This window comes from Medicago sativa, chromosome 4, assembly GCF_051527215.1.
Source record: "Medicago sativa cultivar Bolivia chromosome 4, Bolivia_mono, whole genome shotgun sequence".
Lineage (NCBI taxonomy): Eukaryota > Viridiplantae > Streptophyta > Magnoliopsida > Fabales > Fabaceae > Medicago > Medicago sativa.
The window spans coordinates 79,302,050-79,325,485 of record NC_140752.1 but is presented as its reverse complement, the minus strand read 5'-3'; the positions used below and the strand labels follow the sequence as shown (position 1 = coordinate 79,325,485).

Below are 23,436 nucleotides of genomic sequence, written 5' to 3'. Positions count from 1 at the left end.
GTACCTCGCATAAACAAAGTTCACCAAGACTATACCAGGTGGTTAGCATAAAAAATAATGAATGACATAAGTGTATACGTATATGCATGAAAGAATTTTGTGCAAAATTGACTTAACATGACAAAATTGTTTCAATACTTATGATAAAAATTTCCGTTACTCCCCGGCAACGGCGCCATTTTGATGTAAGATTTTTCCTACATGTCATATAACTATGTACACGTGAGTATATATAGGATCGTTTCCACAGGGAGTTACGTTAATCATAAGCATTTACACAATCGTTCATATTAAGGGTTTGGATATAATTTGTTTGTTTGTAACACTATATCCATAAATTACACTAAAGTAAAAACGAGAGGGGATCGAACTATTTCGCTTGCGGTATAAGATAACGAGCAAGCATAACAGCAGCAATCTCTCGATCGATTAACAGACTCTAGCTTTATAACCAATATTATTACAATCATTTCTACAATATCCTTCGTGTCCAAAGCGACATCGTTATTTCCAAGTTAGCATTTAAACATTCGTGTCCAAATTCCTTAAACGATAACAAAGTCGATCGGATAACTTAATCGACCGTGTCCAGCCTGATTAAGTATCCGAAAGCATTAAAATCTTGATTAAAAGTAATTATCAAAGGTTTACAAGCTTGTCAAGAGTGATATAACATAAGATAGATTGTTATTCTAGTTCTAGATTCAAGAGTTTGTGTCCAAATCATCTTGAATCTCTTTGAAAGCATTAAAAACAAGAATAACAACAATATTGAATCATTAAGCTAGAACCTTATATATTAAAAGATCAAAAGATTACATAATAGCTTGTTTGTTACCTCAATACTACATAGAAGGTGATAGTTACATATAGACATGTAAACTAATGCAAGGAATGAAGGAAAGATGAAGATTCCATGCCAAGATCCTTGATGTCTCAATGAATCTAGGGTTGAATCTACTCCTTAATCACTTGCTTTGTGTTTCTCTCTTTGAAATAGCTCTAACCTCTCTCTAGAAATGTGTAAAATGTTTTCAATGGAATAGTGAATAATCCTAGAGAGAGGGAAAACTTGTATTTAAATGGGCTGAAAACGTGCAATCTCGCTTAAGCGAGCTGCATCTCGCGCAAGCGAGATGCCTAAATATCTAACAAAAACCAATGAAGTCTTGCCACGTAGCCCTGCTCCTTGATGAAGTTGTATATCGCGTAAGCGAGTGGGACCTCGCGTAAGCGAAGTTGCTTGAAACTTAAACCGCCTTAGAATCCTGCTTGAGCGACATGGAAGCGAGATGGAAAGCGAGATGCTCATCTGATCCCTGGAGAAATCTCGCGTAAGCGAGATGATCTCGCGTAAGCGAGTTTCTAAAATTGCACAAGCGACCTGGAAGCGAGTTGTAAGCGAATGTTTAGTTTCTCCCTGGAGGAATCTCGCGTAAGCGAGATGACCTCGCGTAAGCGAGATTTGCTTGGTTCACACACTTGAGTTTTGGTCCTTGCTTGTCATTTCCTGCATAAATTGGGTAGAATTAGGCATATAAAGCATAAATGGTATAATTACAACAATTGATTGCTTTTCCGTAGATAACTTGCATAACAAGTCACTAAAAATGCCTCTTTTTCCACATGAAATATATTACTTTTGAGCACTTATCATTACTATGCAAGGAAGACTTAATGGAAGCAAGGGGGAAGAAAGTGAACAAGGTAGAAATCGACCGGGTCATTGATGAAATTAGTGCCTTGTTCAATAAACCAATGTTAAGGAGGACATGGACTCCACATCAGCTGTACCTAAAGTTCATGGAATTCCTCCCAAAGCGTAGGGTTTCAAAAGATGATGTGTTGTCCGTCTCATTTTGGCCACCCTAACGAAAAAGGCGTCGAGCTAACGACGTTAAACAAGCGCTTGTTGGGAGGCAACCCAACTTTGCAAGTCCATTTATTGTTTTAATGCATAATAATTTTGTTAGCACTTTTGGTTGATTAGGTACTTCATTTTGTTTTAATTGTGGAAGTTTCTTTTGTATCACTCTTGCTTAAATTTCAAATCTCAGATGATTGATAATGATTCATAGTTGTGATCAAAAGCGCAAAGCCAAGGTACAAGTTTCCAGTTTTTCTAGGTTTTTACTCAAATATGAAACAAGTACTTTGTGTAAATTTCATGTCATTTAGTTCGTCGCAATAATGTGTTTGTTTGTGAACCACTTAGTACTAGCTAAAAGTGAGGAAACCTCAAGTGTTTGTACATATGCAAGGAGACTGGCTTTCATTGTTTAACTCGATTGTGTTATTTTAAATCCAATAATTGTTTTAAATTGTGTGAAGGCATGGAAGTGATCAAGGCACATTTTTGTTAATGAGTGAAACATACTTGACCACAAATAGCCTACCTTGTGAGAAGAGCGAGTATTTGCTAACCCATTTGAGCCAAATGAATCAGAGTCCTCAATTATGAACTGTCAATTCATAAGCACAATGCTTGATGAATTTGCCTTTAAACTTTTCAATATCCAGTTCATTCTTGACGCACTTTAAGACTCTGATATGTTTTTAATTGTTGAACCCTAAAACTTCAATGTTTATTTGTCTCTTTTGCCTTAGAGTAAGGGAACATTCAAATAGGGTGTATTTTGATTCAAGTTGGGGAGAGAAGGTAGATGTAAATCTTTTGTCAAGTACAATGGTGTAATTTTTATTTTGATCAAGACAACATGTTGCTGTAAATACAAAAAGAAAAAGAAAAGAAAAACAATGTGTACATGAAAAGAAAAAGAGAAAAAGAAAGAAAAATCAAAAAAATAGAATAAGTTGTCAAGATCAAAGTGCTTCATGTGTGAACACCAAGGGTTTGTAATGATTGGTAGGGAAGATTGTGAAATTTTAATGGTTGATACAAGGAATGTTCCTCTTTGATAGGCTTTTTGATTTCAATTGCCCCACATATGACATTTCTTTTGTAGCCAAGCCAAGTTATAACCCTCAAAGACCTTTTGATCCATGTTTTTATGCCTTTTGAAATGATATTTGGATGGACACATAACTTGATTGGAATGTTAACTTGATTGCCGGATGTGTGTTCATAATCCTCATTCATTTGATTTCAATTGTTTATCTACTTTCATAGAAGTGTGTTAGGTGTGGTTCGTAAGTAAATATATTATTGTTTTGAAATATTTGACATGAACTTTGTACTTAGGACTCAACTCATGTTGGTAGTAGAATTTTAGATTAGTTGGAAACTTAGACTTGCCTGCGCATTCACTTTTAAATCATTCATCTGAAAATATTTTCAAAGCCTTTTGTACTTGTGTCTTGTTATTAACTTGTTTGATTTTCAATCTTTTGTTTGAGGACAAACAAAGAGTTAAGTTGGGGAGAGTTTGATAAGTGCTAAAAAGTGTTAATTTCATGTTATATTTTAAGCACTTTTTGTTACTTGTTTTGCAAGTTATTGAAGGAAAAGCCGAGAAATTAGCGTTAAATGCCTTATTACGCTTTATATATCTTACTCTATCCTTTTATGCAGGAATTTACCCCAAGACACTGAGCAAAGACCAAAAATCATGAAAAAGTGCAAAATGGCAGAAAGCTGTACAGAGAGATACGCTATTAGCGTATCTGGGGCGTGGTTTGGAAGAAAGTCGCTATTAGCGACATCTACGCTATTAGCGTAAAAGCTCCAGACAACTACGCTAATAGCGTACCTGGAGCGAAGCAGGAGTTGGTTGTCAAGAAACACGCTATTAGCGTGATCTACGCTATTAGCGTAAATGCTCCAGGGGACTACGCTATTAGCGTGATTTGGGCGAAGCAGGGCAAAAGGACCAACGTGGCACAATTTCATTGGCCACAGCTTAGGCCGACCTACTTCGCTAATAGCGTATATTTCGCTATTAGCGTAGGTGTAAAAACTCAGCCCATTTAAATAGAACTTTTACCTCTCTTTGGATAATATAATTAGATATATACTATTCCATTAGATATTTTTATAGATGCTAGGAGAGAAAATAGGGTAGAGCATATAGAGTGAGAGTGATTTTGGAAGTTGGATTCTTCTTCCTTTGTGAGACATCACAAGGTGTAATGATTCCTTCCTTTTCAATCCATCCTTGCAAGGCTTCCATGATGATGTGTAGCTAAATACTCTTTGTTGGGATGAGAGGTACTTGATCTTGCTAAACATGTAATCCTTTTGATTTTGCAAAATATGGTTCTAGCAATTTATATTCAATATTGTTGTTATTCTTGTGTTAATGCTTTCAATGAGATTCAAGATGCTTTGGACACAAACTCTTGAATCTAGAGCTAGAATAGCAATATATCTTAGGTTAACTTACTTGACATATTCGTTAATCTTTGGATAATCACCATAATCAAGAGTTTAATGCTTTCGGACACTTAGTCAGGCTGGACACGGTCGATTAAGTTATTCGATCGACTTTGTTATCGTTTAAGGGATTTGGACACGAATGTTTAAACGATACCTTAGAGTTAATTATATCGCTTTGGACACGAAGGATAGTTTAGAATTGATTGTGATAATATTGGGTATAAAGCTAGAATTCGTATGGATCATTAGGTTATGTGTGACGCTTGGTTAAGGAACGCTACTCCTAACAAGTTTCAATCCTTATTTATCTCAACTTTTACTTTTTGCAAATTAGTTTAGCTAATCACATTTCAACAAAACAAACAAGTACTCTTAATACTTTGAATGATAATTGATGTTAAACTGTCATTGATGTCGCACTAATCCCTGTGGAGACGATACAAATACTTATCTTGTTTTTTGATGCAAAACTACTTCATCAACAACCTCACGAACCAAAGAGAGAGATCTAAGAGAAGAGCAAACCCAATCGAACGTGATCAAACCACGCTGCTTGAAAAGCGGTGACTCCAAAGGAAACCGACCCTTGCGGGTTTTTGAGAGGAAACAGACCTTCTACCGATAGTTGCGGCGTTGTGGGTCGCCGGAGTTTGCAAGGCAGCAGGCGAGAACCTCTAACAAACCAAACCCACCAGAACAGAAGTCACTAGTAGATCTGGCAAAGGGGTGATGTGGAGGGCCGAAACCACTCATCACACCACCGTGTCGTTGTGGCTACATCGTGCTGTGATGTTTGGATTGAGGGACGAAGAACTGGGCTGAAAAGAATGAAGGTCAGAGGCGGTTGTTAGATGAAGAGAGAGGCGGCTGTGATGTTTTCTTCAAGCGTCAAACTAAAAAGACACAAACTAATTTTTATGAAGGTGTCTTTTAGCAAAGTTATAACTAAAAAGTGGAAATCACACCTTGAGGTGTGGGTTGCTAAAAGACACCTTCATGGGTGGCTTCTAGCAAAACCCTATATATATATATATATATATATATATATATATATATATATATATATATATATATATATATATATATATATATATATATATATATATATATATATATATATATATATATGGTGTTGCAGTTGGTTTACCATATGCTCCCCATTTGCTTAATTTTTTTCACAGTATGAATTTCACCTCTCACTTTATATATTATTTGAAACTTATAAATGTGATATATTCATACACACTTATAAAGAAAAGAAACAAGAAAAAATGCAAAACAAACCAAAAGGAAGAAAGAAACATTATGAATAAAATTTATATATAACTTTTAACAATACTTAGAAATATCTCTAAAAAAAACAATACTTAAAAATAATACTACTTTTTTGTAGGAGTAAAGATATTAGTTTTTGACTAAAATAAATGATATTACTTAAAAAAATATCATTCATATATTTGTATTTGATATTTTAAAAATTGTAGTGTTTTCCTAAAAATAATTGTGTATTAATATACAATATAATTTAAACTAATATGATTTATTTAAAAAAAGTTTCCATTATGAATAAAATTTATATATAACTTTTTTTTGTGGTGGTCGGGGTTTGAATCTCGGACCTTGCATATATTATGCATTGTTCCAACTAACTGAACTTTAGCTCACGAGGACATTTATATATAACTTTTAACAATACTTAGAAATATCTCTAAAAAAAACAATACTTAAAAATAATATTACTTTGTTATAGGAGTAAAATATTAGTTTTTGACTAAAATAAATGATATTACTTAAAAAAAAAATTCATTCATATATTTGTATTTGATATTTTAAAAATTGCAGTGTTTTCCTAAAAATAATTGTAAATGTCCCCGTGAGCTTAGCTCAGTTGGTAGGGACAATACATAAAATATGCAAGGTCCTGGGTTTAAACCCCGACCACCATAAAAAAAAAATTGTAAATGTTCTTCAAAAACTAAATTTTAAAATGAATAATAAGTTTGATTTGATAATATTATTAAATAACATATGTATTTTCATGCACATAATGAAAATGATTTTAATATTACTCCCTCCGTCCCGTTATAGATAACCCATTTGAAAATGTGGAATTTTGACCTAACTTACTTTGACCATATTTTTCTACTAATATACAAAGATAAATAATATCATATAAGATGTCGTTAGATTTGTCTCGATGAGTATTTTCAAAATATCAAATTTTCATAATTTTTTCTAATATATTATTCAAGATATTTAAGCTCAAAATTATGCATTGACATGCGTAATAAGGTCAACTGTGTCAAGTATTATGGGATGGAGGGAGTAAAAGTTAACACGATTCAAATTTATTCTTATATGACGCCAAAAAAAAAGTTTACTCTAATGTTACCTTAGAAAAGTTTATACTTTTTTTTTGAAGAAAAAAAAAGTTTATACTTATGCAATGAATGGCCAAACTATCCAAAATAAAATGTTCCCTAAAAAAAATCCATAATTTTTTTAGTGGATATGTATAGTATTTAATCGTATTTTAAGATATCTTTTCTTGAAAAGAAATCATTCTAATTGTTTTTTTTTGTTACAATATTTTACATAAATTCTTTCTAATTAATTTGACTCGATAAATAATTATGTATTGGTGAATATCAATTTTTACATAAAATATTAATATTTGTTTATCACGTTATCATGTTTTCAATTATTATCAGCTGTGTCATAATTGAAAAATAATTAAGCAAATCATAATTTATATTTTTTTCTAGTAAATAGTTCAATAATTAATATAATTTTTAAGAAGATATAACAGAAATTCTTTATGTAACTAATTAACTATTAAATCATTATCTAGTATCCCTAAAAAAAAATTATCTAGTATAGTTTTATTGCAAATGATTATTATCTAATACATGACATCTACATTTATGTATTATACAATATGACTTTGTCAAATTCATTAAAAAAAAGGAGTAATCAAATTTCATCAACTCCATCATTAAATTAAAAAATATATTATTGAGTATATCGTCTCCGCACCATTGACCCAAACCTAAATTCCACCATTGTCTCATAAATTGGAAGCTTGCATGTGGTTAATTCCTCGCAAACTATCTTGTCAGAATAGTGGATAATCAAAGGTAAGTGAAAGAAAACATTTTCCTCGCCTTTCCTCATTTTTCCTCAATCTTAATCGCCCAAACAATTTATGGTTGATTAAAGTTGTTGCATGTGTATTTTTATTGCTTAATGAGTGCCTAATTGAAATGGTAGGGAATGAGTTTGCAATTGGATCAATAAAATGAAGGATTGGAAAATAATTTGAAGGACTAGAGCTCTTATCTTCGTCTCTTTAATTGTTTATTATGGAAGTCTAATTCGTGGGAACAATGTAAACCTTGTGATTTTATGAAGTATGATAATCAATTTGGATCCTCTCATGTTTCTTCAAAAAAATGTTTATATTGATGCGCCACTAAATTTTATTGAGTTATATAGCCAGAAAAAAAATCATTTTTTTAAAAAAAATAATCACTTTTAAGAGTATTGCATTCGTTTGTTACAAAAAATTGAACTGGATAGATGAGAAAAAATATGGATCAAAAATTGAACTGGTTTTGTAACAAAAAATCGCTGTTATATAGTTGTATCCAAACAAACTAAATAATTTAAAAAAAATGATTTGCATTACGGTAAACAAACGTAAAATAGATTATGATTTTTCATAAAATCTCTACAAAATAATCTCTAAATTATTTTATGACAAAATCATTTTTATTTTAATCTATAACAAACGAGTCCTCAAACACGAGATCATAATGATTTATATAATAATACATGTTTTCATTTTAGGTTAAGTAGCACTAAATCCAATGTCACCTTTCTATAAATATTTAAAATCTATATCTACATTTTGGATCTCATGGTATAGTACACAGTGCACAACGTCATAATGCTCCTCAATTACTGTCCTCGTTATATTTTTTACCCTTCATGTAATTTCTTTAATCAATTTTCATCATGTAATGTAATGGTAAAAGGCACAAAAAATGTTACTACAACTATGTTAGACTATTTAGGCGATATATCTACGAAAAAATAACTAATACATTATTCATTTATCGATGCTACATATTAATCTTTTGTAAATAATTATAGTACTATTGCATATTCTATCGACATGTACTTTAATTGGATTGATATATCTTTTTTTTGACAAAAATTGGATTGATATATCAACTCGTCACTAATTAACTTTATGTTATAAAACAAAAATAAATAAATAAAATATGATCCTCTTAACCAACCTTGACTGCTTAATGAACATAAAAAGAAAATTATTCATATAATTTTTTGAAGGAAAAAAGTAGAATTATTTATTGAAGTAGTTGTTATTAATAAGCTGAATACGTTAAATATTACTATTGAAGTAGTAATATTTAGAATTATTCACGATTGAAGTGAAAAGTATATGTAAAAAGGAGAATTATTTAGATAATTCAGATTATTTATATGTACTATTTGATAAAAAAACACCTAATGATACACCATCGTGACTGACCGCACTATTTGAGTCTAAATAAAAAATGACATTAACACTTATATTTCTAATCCAATTAATAGCTTGAAGTAAGTCTACTACCTCCTCTTCATTGAATCGTCTCATGCACACATCCTCAAACCAACTAGATTATTAAAAGTCACAACATCAACATTTCTTCAAAAAAAAAACATCAACATTTCATTTCCATGAATTTTTGGAATATTAATCCACAATTGTATGCTAGATAGGCTAACATACTGGTGACTCTTGATAATAAGTTCAATTGGACAAACTTGTGACTCTTTTTTCTCGTAACCAAACCCTTGTTGGGAGACGGTTTCTCAACATACTCTAAATGAAGTTTTTAACTAAGACTAGTGTTTTAAAAGTCTCGCATAACCGTCCCACTTCAGTCATTATTATAAGAAACAACTGACTTTTTGAATTTACTGTGTAAATGATGTATTTAGTCTATATTTGTAACAAAATACATCAATACTCAATGAATCTAAATTGTAATAAGGATGAATAAAACTTTTGAGTGTCAAGACAAAATGTTATATTCACTGAAAATAGCTATTTGAGATCGGGGCAACGAATTGATTCATGTGTTGGAATTGATGTCAACAAACGAGATTGTAGTACAACCACCACATCTTAAACTCAAAACATGCCGCATACCACATCCTCGTCCGTAACTTTATCACCATGTTTCCATAAATAATTAACCAACAAATTTAGATTGATCGAGAATATTCAAGACTTTAGGTGGCTAGATTAATAGTAATTTGCAGGTCGACAAGAAAGATAAATGACTTTGGACATTGGAGACATCTAATGCTTTCATTGTTCGTTGTCTATATAACTTCCTCACTATTTAACCTCATATCGATTTACCAGTGGTTATGTCTTCTATTTGACATAAGGATGTTCCTCTCAAGGTGGTGTTGTTTGCTTAGCGATTGTTTAGGGATAGGTTGGCTACAAAGGCTAACCTTCTTAGACGAGGTGTTATTGACGATGGTTCCAAGATGTGTGGAGCAGGTGTGATTTCGTCGAATCGTCTTGTCATTTATTCTTACATTGTAATTATTTTGGGTCTGTTTGGCACTTTATTTATAGATGGATTGGCATCTCAGCGGTCAACCCTCTTTATGTGCCGGATCATTTTAATCAGTTCAGTTTTGGTGGTGTTACCAACAAGAGGCGACGCTCAATTTTACAGGTTATTTGGTTTGCAACCGTGTGAGAAATGGAAAGGAACAACAAGTTATTCAAAGGCAAAGAATGCCCAGTTTTTCAGATTGTTGACAAGATTAAGTCACTCACTTTTATGTGGTTGAAGGCGAAATATGCCACTCTTCCCTTCAGTTTTCATGGCTGGTGGCTTAGTCCGTTTACCATACTGGGCATAGGCTAATATCTATTTACCTTTTTTGTTTCTCTTGTTTTTGTTTCATCTGTAAATATTGTTCAGACTTTGTTGTTCTTTTCTTGGTACATCTTATGCTAGGAAAGACACTTTTGATTTGGTAGTATAATTCATTTTAGCCTCTTCAAAAAAAAAAAAAATTTACACCCCCTAAGTCATGCCAGACTATAATCTAATTACCTAATTAGTTGATAGTTTTAGCATTTAGTTTGTTTCAAAATAATAGGTATTTTATAAATGAATGATATCTTTGAATTTGGTTTTTGAACTCTGCCCGTATCATATTTATCCTTTTTGCATTTAAATTTTAGAATTTATAAAATAATCAATAATAAATCTAAGATTACTTTGATATAAATATACATCAATTTTATTATTTATTATTGTGTGCAAACATCTTAAAATATAAAAGATTGCAAATAGATGCAGCGGTAAAACATCCACCTCAACTAATGCGGGTTGCGCAACAACCAATTTTTTTACATGTATGCGTGTATTGTGAAGGTGAAAAAAACACGAGAAAGGAAGATTTGAATTGTATTTGTCGCTTTTTGGGCTCTTTAAAAACTTAGATGCAATGGAACGTAAAGAGACAAAGGGGTAGAAAAGACACCTATAGTCTATCCTGGTTCATCCCACAACTCTAGATTACCTGCACTTCCAATAGATTGTTCCACTATAACCAAACCCTGATTACAACAACAATATTAAGACAATTTTGTCCTAGATTTCCTTGCCTCAACCTAAAGGCCTTCCTAATCTCAATCGAGAGATATACAACAACAATTTGTTTACAAAATGATAGCATTTACACGAACTCTAGGAGTAGTAAATAGATATAAAGTGCAATACACTCAGAGTGTATTCCTTACAAACGTTTCTTTTGATTTTTTCCAGACAAGGTATATACTACGAACAAGAATGTATATAATTAAACCTGGTCATGAGTATGCTACTGCCGGTCAAAACTAGTTTACAAGCCTCTGTAACGAGTTCTTTTGTGCCAACACTTAACTTAAGAAGTTATATATCATTGATGCACACAATGGCTCGTTTGCTTAAAGAATGAAAGATTATTCTAACTCAAGTAGGGGAATTATGCTCATTGAAAACATCATTGATGAAATTGAACGACTAATGTGCACATATTTCTCTAAGATATCGCAACATTTAATCAGACATTCAAAGACAATGATTTATTCAACAAAGGTCATCTCATACTCAGCTCTATATAAAAGATCAAGTTTGATTGAAGAATGCCATGACACTCAAGCATACTCACGCACATACATACATACAAAGTCTTGCTGCCAAGTTTAAATAACTTTGACTTTAAATCGAGAGCTTTGCCTTAGTCCAGAGCTTTGACTTTCTGTAAAGTGCTTTGATTTCTTGGTCGAGACGCAATATAAATACCCTATAAAATCCCCCAAGACACTTTAAAATATTTTATATTTTAAAATCCGAACACAACGCTCGAGAAACTCATGGAAGGAAAAAGTAACCGGCTATTTTTAATGAAAATTGCTTTTCTCACATGTATTTTTTTCCTAAAAACACATGAAAAATACGTTTTTGCCCTCAACGGTAGTTAACTACCGTTTAGTCTTTCCGGCTGCAGTTCCTGACAAAGCATCAATGGTGATTTTGCGCGTTTTGGTCGAAAAATCAAAATAAACCGAGGCTTATTCGAAATGTTACGAAACTTTGAAGATCCTCTATATGTATTCTTATAGAGGTGTCTGTAGAGTTTTGTATCATTCTGAGTAAGGCTTGATTTATTCTGATTTATCGACCGAACCGCGCAAAATCGCAATTTTTTTACAAGCGCGCGTCCAGAAAAGTGACCCAGAGGTTGAATTTTTTCACGATTTTTTGCACAAAGAAACATCTCCCACAAAAAAAAAATTAAATTTTCCGACAAAGGACGGATTGAATATGAATTTTAAACGGTAGTTAACAACTGTTAGGGGCAAAAACGTATTTTCCATGTGGTTTTAGGAAAAAAACACATGAGAAAAGAAATTTTCATTTTTAATTTTGATCCAATAGAGATGAAATAAAAAAAAAAAAGCCCAAAGTGCGTGGGTTTGGGTTAGTCCAGCCCAAACAGAAAAGAGGAAGGAGTGTATAAAAGCCCAGTGTGTAAAACCCTACCTTCTCCATTGTTGCTGAAGCCGCAGACAAGAGAGTTTCCGCGGCTGGATCAAGAGGACGAGATTCCAACATGAAGGTTTGTTTTCAATCTCTTCAATTCTTCGATTTCAATGTTGTTGTTGTTGTTTCATTAAACTGAATCATTGTGTTTTCGTTTTTGTTTCAGTTTAACGTTGCCAATCCAACCACTGGATGTCAGAAGAAGCTTGAAATCGATGATGACATGAAGCTGTAATAATCCATTTACTCTCTCTTCATTTTCGCATTTTTCATTTGAAGTATTTTTCTTAAGACAAAAATCATTACTTTGAAGTGACCATGTTCATAAATCTATGTTGGTTTCTGTTCTTTATGTTTGTGCCGAAATTCTTTTCAATTTTCTGTGTAATTGTTTTTTTTTTTTTTTCATTTTTATATGACTGTAGTGTAAATCTGGTACTTGTTTTCAATATGTTTTGATATGCATGGTGAAATGAACATTGTCATTTATCTGAATTTGGTTTGAACTGATATTTGGAGCCTGTTTGGATTGGTTTGTTTAGTCGAGAGAATTTATAAAAACAACTTATGACATGTTTATAACCTGTTTCCAACTTATTTCTACAAGTTCACCAAGATAGCTTATGAAAATAGTTTATGGCTTAATACAAAAACAATCTGACTTTATTTTATCGTGTGTAGTAGGAATAGTTTATTCACAAGTGCTTGTTGTTAGTGCTTATTATAAGCACTTGTGCTATATGCTGCAAATTAAGTTGTTTATCAAAACAAGGTCTCAGTGTAGTGCTATTGATAGTTTCTTTTGTATGTTTGTTTTTGTGAAGTTATTTATGTGGCTTCTCTTTGATTATTTAATTATCTTTTGTATATTGCAGCCGTGCTTTCTGGGACAAGAGGATCTCACAGGAAGTTCTTGGTGATGCTTTGGGAGAAGTATGATCTCTAGCATGAAATTTGCGTTGTCTGCTTCCTTATTTTGTAGAGCATTGTAATTGATCTATTTTGTGTTGTGATTTTGCTCTCTGCAGGAGTTTAAGGGTTATGTCTTCAAGATCACTGGTGGGTGTGACAAACAAGGATTCCCAATGAAGCAGGGAGTGTTGACCCCTGGCCGTGTTAGGCTCTTGCTCCATAGAGGTAGCATTTTTTTTTTCCTTCAAATCTTCAATCTATTTACCTTTCGGCATACTGTATGTTGCATTGAAAATTTTGCCTCTTAGTATTACTATCGGAGACGTTCATAAATTTATAGTAGTGGAGGCATTATAAGTAAAGAAACAACCATTTTACTATTTATCTCATGTGATTTTGCATTGGATTATTGGTAATATAGCATATGTAGTTATTTCAGTAGGTGCAATTTCCACATGTAATATTAGAGATAACTTTAACCACAAATACCTCAACGTCTCCACTAACTTTATGAAAAGAACTTTATTCCCTCCTAGTTAAATAGTTTTGGATGAGTGGGAAACATGCATATAGTATGGAAAAAAAATCCATGCCATAGTGAGGGCCAAGGCCCACACCTCCCCTAAGGTAGGGCTGTCCATGATCACAATGATTATTGTTTGTGATGCAACACGTAATGTTTTATGTTTTTGTGCTCCACTTAGTATTTCATTATTTGCAGGAGTAAGCTTCTTTTCTACTTGGCTAATTTTTTATGCATTTTGCATTTTGCAGGAACTCCTTGTTTCCGTGGACACGGAAGGCGCAATGGAGAGCGTAGAAGGAAGTCTGTTCGTGGATGCATTGTCAGCCCCGACCTCTCTGTTTTGAACTTGGTTATTGTTAAGAAAGGTGATAATGATCTTCCAGGGCTTACTGATGTTGAGAAGCCAAGGATGAGAGGTCCTAAGAGAGCATCCAAAATCCGTAAGCTGTTCAACCTGTCAAAGGATGATGATGTGCGAAAATATGTTAACACCTACCGTAGAACTTTCACCACCAAGGATGGTAAGTTTCTGATTCCACGAATATCGTAACCATTTCTTTATATATCCTTATATTAAGGGTGGTGGGGGAGATGGGCAACCCGGTGCACTAAAGCTCCCGCATACGCAGGGTCCGGGAAGGGGTCCCACCATTTGGTGTATTGTACGCAGCCTTACCCTGTTTTTACACAAGAGGCTGTTTCCAGGACTTGAACCCGTGACCTTTCAGTCACATGACAACAACTTTACCAGTTGCGCTAAGAGGCTGTAGAATTAAAAAAAATTTTGATTAAAAAACAGTTGTCCAAACTACTAGGGGCTTCATAGCCTCCACTTGTATTCATTTTTGTTCTAGCAGAGACTTGCTGTAGTTTTCTTTGTTTTAAGTATAAAGAATATTACTTTCATTGAAGGCAGTGATACTTTACAGTATACATTGTCTAGATTGGGGTTTAGAGTACCCGTTTGAAAGAAGTGCCGTTTCCTCACAATTTGCGATTGTCCTTCAGTGACATCCGGTAAAATTGTACCAATACAGACATTTGTAATGAATTGTAATCTTAGTGGTTGTTGTTTGATTGCAGGGAAGAAGGTTAGCAAAGCTCCAAAGATACAACGATTGGTCACTCCTTTGACACTCCAAAGGAAGCGAGCAAGAATTGCAGACAAGAAGAAGAGAATTGCTAAGGCAAAATCAGAGGCAGCAGATTATCAGAAACTCCTTGCTTCCAGATTGAAGGAGCAGAGGGAACGCCGAAGTGAGAGCTTGGCTAAGAAGAGGTCCAGACTATCCAGTGCTAAGCCATCTGCCACAGCATAAGCAGCTTACAGCTAGAGATATGGTGAAGTTTGAATTTTGCAACAGTTTTCATTAGTCTTGTTCCATGAGGGTGTTAATGATAAACGTTTATGATGTTTTAATTTAAATACATTTGAGTTTATTGACTTATTATTAAATGTTTGTTTGAGATTTCATTTGAATTGAAGGATTTTTGTCTAGTTCAAATTTATCAATTTGATGTTATTTTGGCACAATGGCTAAGCTGCATACTACCTTTCCATTATAAGTTGCGATGATTAACAATGAACAGGTTTAGCTTGTAAAGGAATAAGTACAGCTGTAGGATAATAGGACAATACAGAAATGTCATAAGCTCAATTTTTTTTTTTGAAATAATAAATGTTAGGATAGGTGGCATTTAGCATGCACACTACACAAATTTGTGCATGTGTACAAAGTTACTTTTTCAATGCACAAGTTTTATGTACACCATTAGATCAATGAGGAGTACCGATTTTATCATGGTCTAAATGTACTATATTATTTTTCCATTCTTTATATTGTTGTCTTCAGCCTCCATAACAAAGTTGGATTTATTATTCCAGATAAATTATAAAACTCTTTAACCTTGTAATTAAGTCTCCCATTTTATCGGTGGTGTAAAATAAAAGCTTTTTTTATCGTATACAAATTCCTTCGTAACAACTCCGACTTGCTTCGCCTCTGCTGCGGTTGCCGTAACAGTCACCGGGACTATCGCCGGAACGGTCGCCGTTACAGTTGCCGGTGTTTCCAGCTTCGATTGTTCCATAAATAAAAATAATTAAAAAATCGAATCGAAAGGCCTCATTATCTAAATGTTCCGAATCAGTTGGTGGGCATGATCTGATTCTGAACCTTACTATGATTGTGTTATGTTTTTATTTCAATTTTTAACCTGTATTATGCTAAACATGTTTTTTTTATTAATTTAATTTTAAGATTGTGGGACAATTTGTTGAACCAACGTTGGTTAATGCCAGATCCGTTTATAAAAATAATTCAGATCTGGAAAAAGGATACCGGAGTTTTATTGGAACGGTGGGAGTAATAGGAAGTAGATGATTAAGTCTAAAAAGAAATATATGTTATGGGTTTTAATTTTATGTTGATGCCAAAATTTTCATGATATTACAGATATGGAAAGGAATAAAAAAGAACAAAAATTTAAAGTCATTGTTTGTATTGATGGTGGTGGGTCAATGGCAGAGGTGGAAGATTGAAAGGTTGAAGACAATGAGAAAAAAGATATAATGTTAGTAGACTATAGTAAAATCTGTGCTCTTTTTTGATCTGATGGTAGAAAATTAACTTTCCCAAACTTGTGTATGGTGCACAAATTTGTGTAGTGTGCATACTAAATGCCACCGTTAGGATAGTTGGTTTGTTAAAAGTGGAGATTGAATCCTCGTACATTTCTACACTCCAACTACCAAGTCAATCTTGTAAAGTGAAAATATTGGTTGCTATAATCAGTTTTGTGAGAAAATAGATTGATACTCTCAACACACACGTCTCATCCCCAAGAAAACCTAGATAATACTCCTCTGGTCACTATTATAAGCAAAACTTCACTTTTTAGATACATTGAATCATTAATGTATCTAGTCTTAAATAAAGACTAGATACATTAATGATTCAATGTATCTATAAAGTTAAGTTTTGCTTATAATAGTGACCGGAGGGAGTATTCGCTTAATCGATGTGCATACTGGAAGCAAGCAATCAGCTTGTAAATACCAAAGACTAAAGTTAGCCAATGGAATGGTTATATTTATTTGAGTATTACTTTTTCCACCCTATGTCTTTCCTCGCGTGCCCTATTTTTTTTTTCCAATTTTGCCCCTGCTTCGGATTACGTTTTCCGGATTACATTGTTAGAATTTTGCAGATGTTTCCGGATTGTAAATTCCGGAATAATGTTTTACCAGAAGTAAAAATAAAATAAAATGCGAATAAAAATAATAAACAGAAATAAAAAGACATAAGCATAAAAAGAAATCATTTTATTAATATATGAACAATACATTACAATAATTTTCAAGCTTTCAATCTTTTTAAGCTTATTACATCCTAAAACTATTTCTAATCCTATCCTATTACATAAGCTATACCAGTGGCTCCAGCTCTAACTCCAGCCACTGATGGAGAGGAAAGAGGGTGGGAGGAAAGAAGATGGCGGGGAAGAAGAAATGCTGTTGGTGGGGAGACAGAGGAGGCACATATGCCTCTAGGGAACAAGAGACCATGATGGTCAACATGACACCCAGGCAAACCAACCTCAGATTCAGACTCACCCCTACCCTATTGACCGATCATATGACCCCTGATGGATTTCCAAAGAGGCCTCTTTCTATGAAAGGCCAACGATGGAAACACATCGTTGTAGAAGAAGAGAAAGAAGAATGTGTGACTTGCATTGAGAAAATGAAGCTTATTTATAGGGGAGGGAAAGTAAAAAACGTGTGCTTAGCCATAATTACAGTCAAAACGTGTAAAAACACGTTTTTACACGGTGACCACCGCCCAAAACGTTTGAAAAACGTTTTCTTTGTGGTGCAGACCACCAGCCAAAAGCTTCTGATGCAATCCAGAATATATAATCCGGAATGCACATACATTCCGAATTATATATTCCGGAAAAAGACGATAATGGGGTGGATCAAAGGAGAACTTCCGCCTTTGTGTATGGTGAGGGTTGGTTCAGATTTTAGAATCCGGATTGATTCAGCATTGGATTCTTCTATGTGGCCCATGTTGCACCGACAATTTTTGTGGTCCACAGCACCCAAATGCCTCTATAAATAGGGGTCCCTGATTTCATTACAAGTAAACTACACCAGGAAAAAAAATCATGGAATTCCCTGGCTTTGATCCGAACACCAAGCTAGCTGTAGTCTACTACAACGGTGGAACACCACCCCATCTGTTTAGGATTCGCGACGATGTCACCCTCTCTGGGCTGAAGGATGAGCTGGATCAAATCAACCGTCAACTCAACCACAGAGACACGAGGAGGGTGGTCGGTGTTAAATATCGATGTCCATTGTCCGACTCAGCCGGATCTCTACGCTTCAGCCGGATGAAACTCACAAACGACGGCGACGTGAGAACCATGTTCTCTGTCTTTGGTCAGCACAGCGCTAGAGGACCGATCGAGTTGGACGCTTCGTTGGTTAGATCTCCTGAACAAATTCTGAAAAGTTTGCACCGGCCCAGGAACTACGAAGAGATCAGGGATCTGCTGGAGGGACCAGAGAAGGAAGAAGTTAGTTTAGATGATCCGTGATAATGTGTTATGTTTTAATTAATCGCGTGTTTTATGTTGTTTTAATTGTGTGTTAGTTATGTGTTGTTGAATTAAGTTGTTGCATTATGTTTTAATTGCGTGTTTTATTGCGTGTTAGTTAACTGTTGTTGAATTTAATTGCGTGTTTTATTATGTTTTAATTTACGGCAAAGATGTTCATTTAATCGATAAAATAACCAAATACAGTAGAAACGCTTTAAATTAATACTCGGTAAATTAATAAATTCTCTAAAATAATAAATTTGTCCAGTCCCGACTTGGGCCAATATAAAAAATTGAAAAACTCGATAAAATAATAAGATAATAATTTTTCGGGAGATCCCTTTATAATTTTCGGTCCCAAGAAAATCATAAATTAATAATTCATAGAAACTGAAAAAAATATATTACACTCTATTGAAATATGCCAAACTTGCTTAAGAATACATTGAACACATTTGTTCCTCTTGTTTAATTTACTGTACTTCAAAAGTCATTATTGATTTCCAATGCATATGAACACAGTAGTTACTAATTTACGTTGAGTCCCAATGTTCGCTGCAACGTAATTCTAAGAGGCATAGACTAATTTGCCTTTTCGTTTGGTATGTACAGTATAATTACGTAAAAACTCTTTAAATTAATAATTATTAATTTATCGATAAATTAATAACTCTCTAAATTAATAAATTTCTCCGGTCCTGACATTATTAATTTATAGAGTTTTAACTGTATATGCTTTTCGGATTACTAAATCCGGAATGCCTCAGCATATGATTCTTTTGTATGGACCACATTGCACTAAGAGTTTATGTGGTCCACAACATCCAAGGACCTCTATAAATACACCCTCTCCGGTTTTGATCTTCAATACCAGCAAAACACAAACACACCAAAGCAAACCATACAAATTTTTGTCATCAAGCTGAGGATCTTTCTCATGCTGTTTTAAATATATAGATCTCTATATAACGGCATGATGAAGATCCTCAACATGCTGTCAAAAATATATAGATAGTCCTTGATGCCTCTTTGATAGATAGATAACTCAAAAATATCAAGAGGTTTATATGAGATAGATCTTGCTGTCTGCCAGATGAATATGTCATTTGGCAAGGCAGCATGATCTAACTCAAAGAAATCCTCTTGAAAACACCTTGCCTTTCTTCATTGTGTTGCAGATCTGACTCCAAAGAAGAGGTTCTTATGAACTCGATCATGTCGGTGTGCAGATCGTAACATGTCAGTTGGCAGGCCGGCAGGATCGAGTTCAAAAGCTCCTCTTCGAACCACCTTCCCAAAAGAATCATCATTTATGCTATTCTGGTGAGGTTCGGACTATATAATCCGGAAATACTTCGTGCATTCCGGATTATAAAATCCGGAACCACTCAGTAAAAATTTGGCCGGAGACGTTTCACCAAAGCTTTGGCTGGTTAGTGGAGTTTGAATGCATTTTTTTACGGTTTTGAATGTGGAACACGTTTTATTTGACTGTAATTAATACCTATGACTTATATAAGGCTATAAAAAGGCTTGGATCTTCAACATTTTCCTTCATTCTTCTTCACCTCCTTTCTTACATTTTCTTCAAAAAAAATTAGTTTTTTAGGTAGCTTTTATCAGTGTTTGTGGTGTCATGGTCATTGTTGACCGCTCATACGACCCCTGCAATTGCATTTCAGCTTATGCGAGGGTCGTATAACGGTCAACAGCGACCCTTGACATCAAAGAAAGACACAAAATATTCACATCGTGTTTGTCCGGATTTTATAATCCGAAAACACTAACAATCTGGTTCGGAATATGTAATCCGGACCAGGGGCATTTTTGGAATTTTTGAAGGGCGCGCGAGAAGGCAGTAGGGTGGGAAAAGTAATACTCTATTTATTTTCATGCAGCATGCATACCTTGTCATGGTAATTGAGACTTGTTTCCTTAACGTGCTTCCACATGGTGCACTGCCATGGGTTGCGGAATGAATAGATACACGCCTAAACCAAACGTGCTCTTCCTAAATTAGGATCAATCCATAATGCATTTTCATTCACGTATGTTCTTTAGTTGTGTTTGATAGTTAACAATACCTCCCTTAAAAAAAAAAAAGTTAAGTTACAATACCTGGTTTTCAAATTATTTGTGTGGAATTTATTATTTGAGTATAATTAAGTTGAAACCTTAAAAGATACAATGATTGGTCACTCCTTATAGAATCAACACACCATTCATAAAATAGACGTAGGTGACCTTTGTCCTTGCCACGACCTTTGTCTTTGCCATAAACTATAAAGTATTTTCAAGACTAACGTTTATTAAGTTCAATGATACTTGACACCTCTACAACTGATTATGAGAATATATTCGTTCAGTTTTTGATGTTTAGATCGCAACTGAATGGCAAGTTAAAGTTAGACATTTTCCTCCTTTAGCCAAAAGAAATAAATGCCTTCAACAAAATATGTAAATCACGAGGCCTAACCATCACCACTTCCGGCCATTTGCTCAATATGATTTTATGTTGACGATTGTGTGAAACTGATCTTATGTTGGATACAACGTGAATTTGGTTACTTGAAATATACAATTGTCTCATATACCTGAATAGTATGGAATGGCTCATGATATCACCTCATTTCGGAAATCTAGTGATTGCTTTATTTTGAATCAAACATAACCGTACAATGGGGATCAAGATCCTCTATTTTTCAAAGAAATTGCAAGGATCTTTACCCGTACAATGGTGAGCTAGTAAACTAGTCAAGTACGTAGTTATCCCAAGAGCAAATTATGCTGGCCAAGCTTAAGAACCAGTCTAGATGGATTCCAAACTACTGATACACTACTATACATTGGTCATAATGATCTTATATCTATTATATACTTGAGTTTGTATTCAACTGGTTTGGTAAATGATAATAACTTGCGATCCGATATCCAATCAAAATTTTGAAGGACAATCGAATTGGTGACTGAGTTGAGATTAATGAACTCCCTAATGGAATACAGTGGCATTTTGTAATAATCAAAAAGCAAAACGCAGCACAATTTTTAATCCAAACAGGCCTTAACTTTTCATGTATTTACCAAGTAAAAAACAAGCTAAACTGGTCCCTTACGCAATGTATGCCCTCTTAACTGACCAGTATGTTTCGATAGACTAAGCAATAGAACAGAAAGGAAGAGAAATACACTACAAACATAGAAAGATAAGTATGTCCTTCACCAGAAAAAATATATCAAAAGTTAACATTTCCTCTATAGCACTGCTACACTACCTCCATCACAGACGGGATGCAGCCATGCACAGTCAAGATTTGAATCAGAAAAATAGACAAAGAAGATCCCAACCAACAACAACCCGATGAAATTGGTTCATAATCTGCAGGAGTATCCCACATTAATTGTTGATTGAACGGTAAACTTGAACTCTACTTCAAAGATATGAAATCCATGGGAGGTAGCGGAAAACAGAACACATAGGTTCATTGCAGCCTATCTGTCTCTGCAGGAGGTAACCAAACCACAAATGTGAAGAGTGGTTTTGTGATCTTAAACATGCTGTATATAAGAGGTAGGCCAAATGTTAAATTATGTTGATGCATAAATAATGACCAAAGAAGTTGAATGTACTACTAGCAAGGTAGTAAGCTTCTCAGCTTTTACCAGTCCATTTGAAACTAGGAAAGGAAAATTGCTAGAGATGCTAGAATTTCTTTATGAGTAAAAAAGAGACGTGTAAAAAATGAAGGTTGAGTCAGTAGGAAACCCTTAAAAAATTGCCAAATGCCAACTACATTTGCGGCAAACAAAATAATAAGGAGGAAACAATCAAATCTTCAGCATCAGAGATTGACAAGATGAGAAATCACTTTCAGAGAATGACAATAAGATGAGTAAGACCACCCTTGCCCAATCTGAGTACTACGACAGTAAGACCACCAAAACTTGGTGCATCTCGGCTGCCACTATCAACTGAACCATTATTCTCCACTACCCACGACTGCATCCCTGCCTTCCTCGTATTGGTTTTCTGGTTTTCTTCCGGCTCTTCCTCAACTCATGTGTCATTTACATTTCGGCGTTTCCTCTTCATCCTATACTTGCGCTTTGGTTTGCTCTCGGTCCGTCCCCATAATTTCTCAAATGCCAGGGCAAGTGCTGACTGACCGAGAGGGATTGCTAATGCCATGAGCAAAGCTCTTGGGCCGGTAGAAAGCAACCATGATGCAAGGATGATGGGCAGCGTCCAACCATAGGATTTAAAAACCTGCACTGCGAAGATGAATTCAACATCTCACACCAATAAAAATGTTCAATGCACATGTAGCAGCTTAATAATTAAATAAAATGTTTTATAGAGTATTCTGCCACAACGCAACACAGCAATTATGACATAAAGCATGATAAGTTATACAAGTGACATGAACCTATGGCGTACTGACGCAAACATTGGACACGAGCAACAACACTGACACTAACACCGACACATTGACACCAATAATAATTTGAGAAAATTAAATAATTGAATGTAATCACTTGTATCGCTGTTGCACCAACGTCGGTGCTAGAAAAATATGAACTACCGAAGGAGGAAGTTATCTGGAAATATTGAGCCTTCAATTCTTCTGATGATACACACAAACACACACACACACACACACACACACAAACTTTACAACCAGCATTGTTAAGGATACTGAAACTAAAATCAGCAGCAACTATCCAGTTCCTTATACTTTAATAAGAGAATACAAATAAAGGAAACTGAGAATGAAAAAAATAACGTATATGCATATTGAGATAATGCCAATTGTCAAAACCATCTTTGAGAGATTTAGAAACTCTTATAAAACAGTGCTCTCTCTTTACATTCTCTATGAAGGATACACGATTCAATGGAAACAATGATTATTAGTGCGATATGG

General features: G+C 34.2%; 2 protein-coding genes across 2 annotated transcripts; both read left to right on the top strand.

Moving 5' to 3' along the window:
* The first annotated feature begins 12,472 nt into the window (after positions 1–12,472).
* Positions 12,473–15,437, top strand: LOC146932338 (small ribosomal subunit protein eS6z-like). Its single transcript, XM_085703976.1, has 6 exons — positions 12,473–12,541; positions 12,632–12,696; positions 13,341–13,398; positions 13,494–13,602; positions 14,152–14,424; positions 14,987–15,437. The coding sequence occupies exons 1-6, from the start codon at positions 12,536–12,538 to the stop codon at positions 15,220–15,222; spliced, it is 747 nt and encodes a 248-aa protein (XP_085560102.1). The 5' UTR covers positions 12,473–12,535; the 3' UTR covers positions 15,223–15,437.
* Positions 15,438–18,076: 2,639 nt separating this feature from the next.
* LOC146932337 (uncharacterized) lies at positions 18,077–18,511 on the top strand. Its single transcript, XM_085707749.1, has one exon. The coding sequence runs from the start codon at positions 18,077–18,079 to the stop codon at positions 18,509–18,511; it is 435 nt and encodes a 144-aa protein (XP_085563875.1).
* Positions 18,512–23,436: the final 4,925 nt, after the last annotated feature.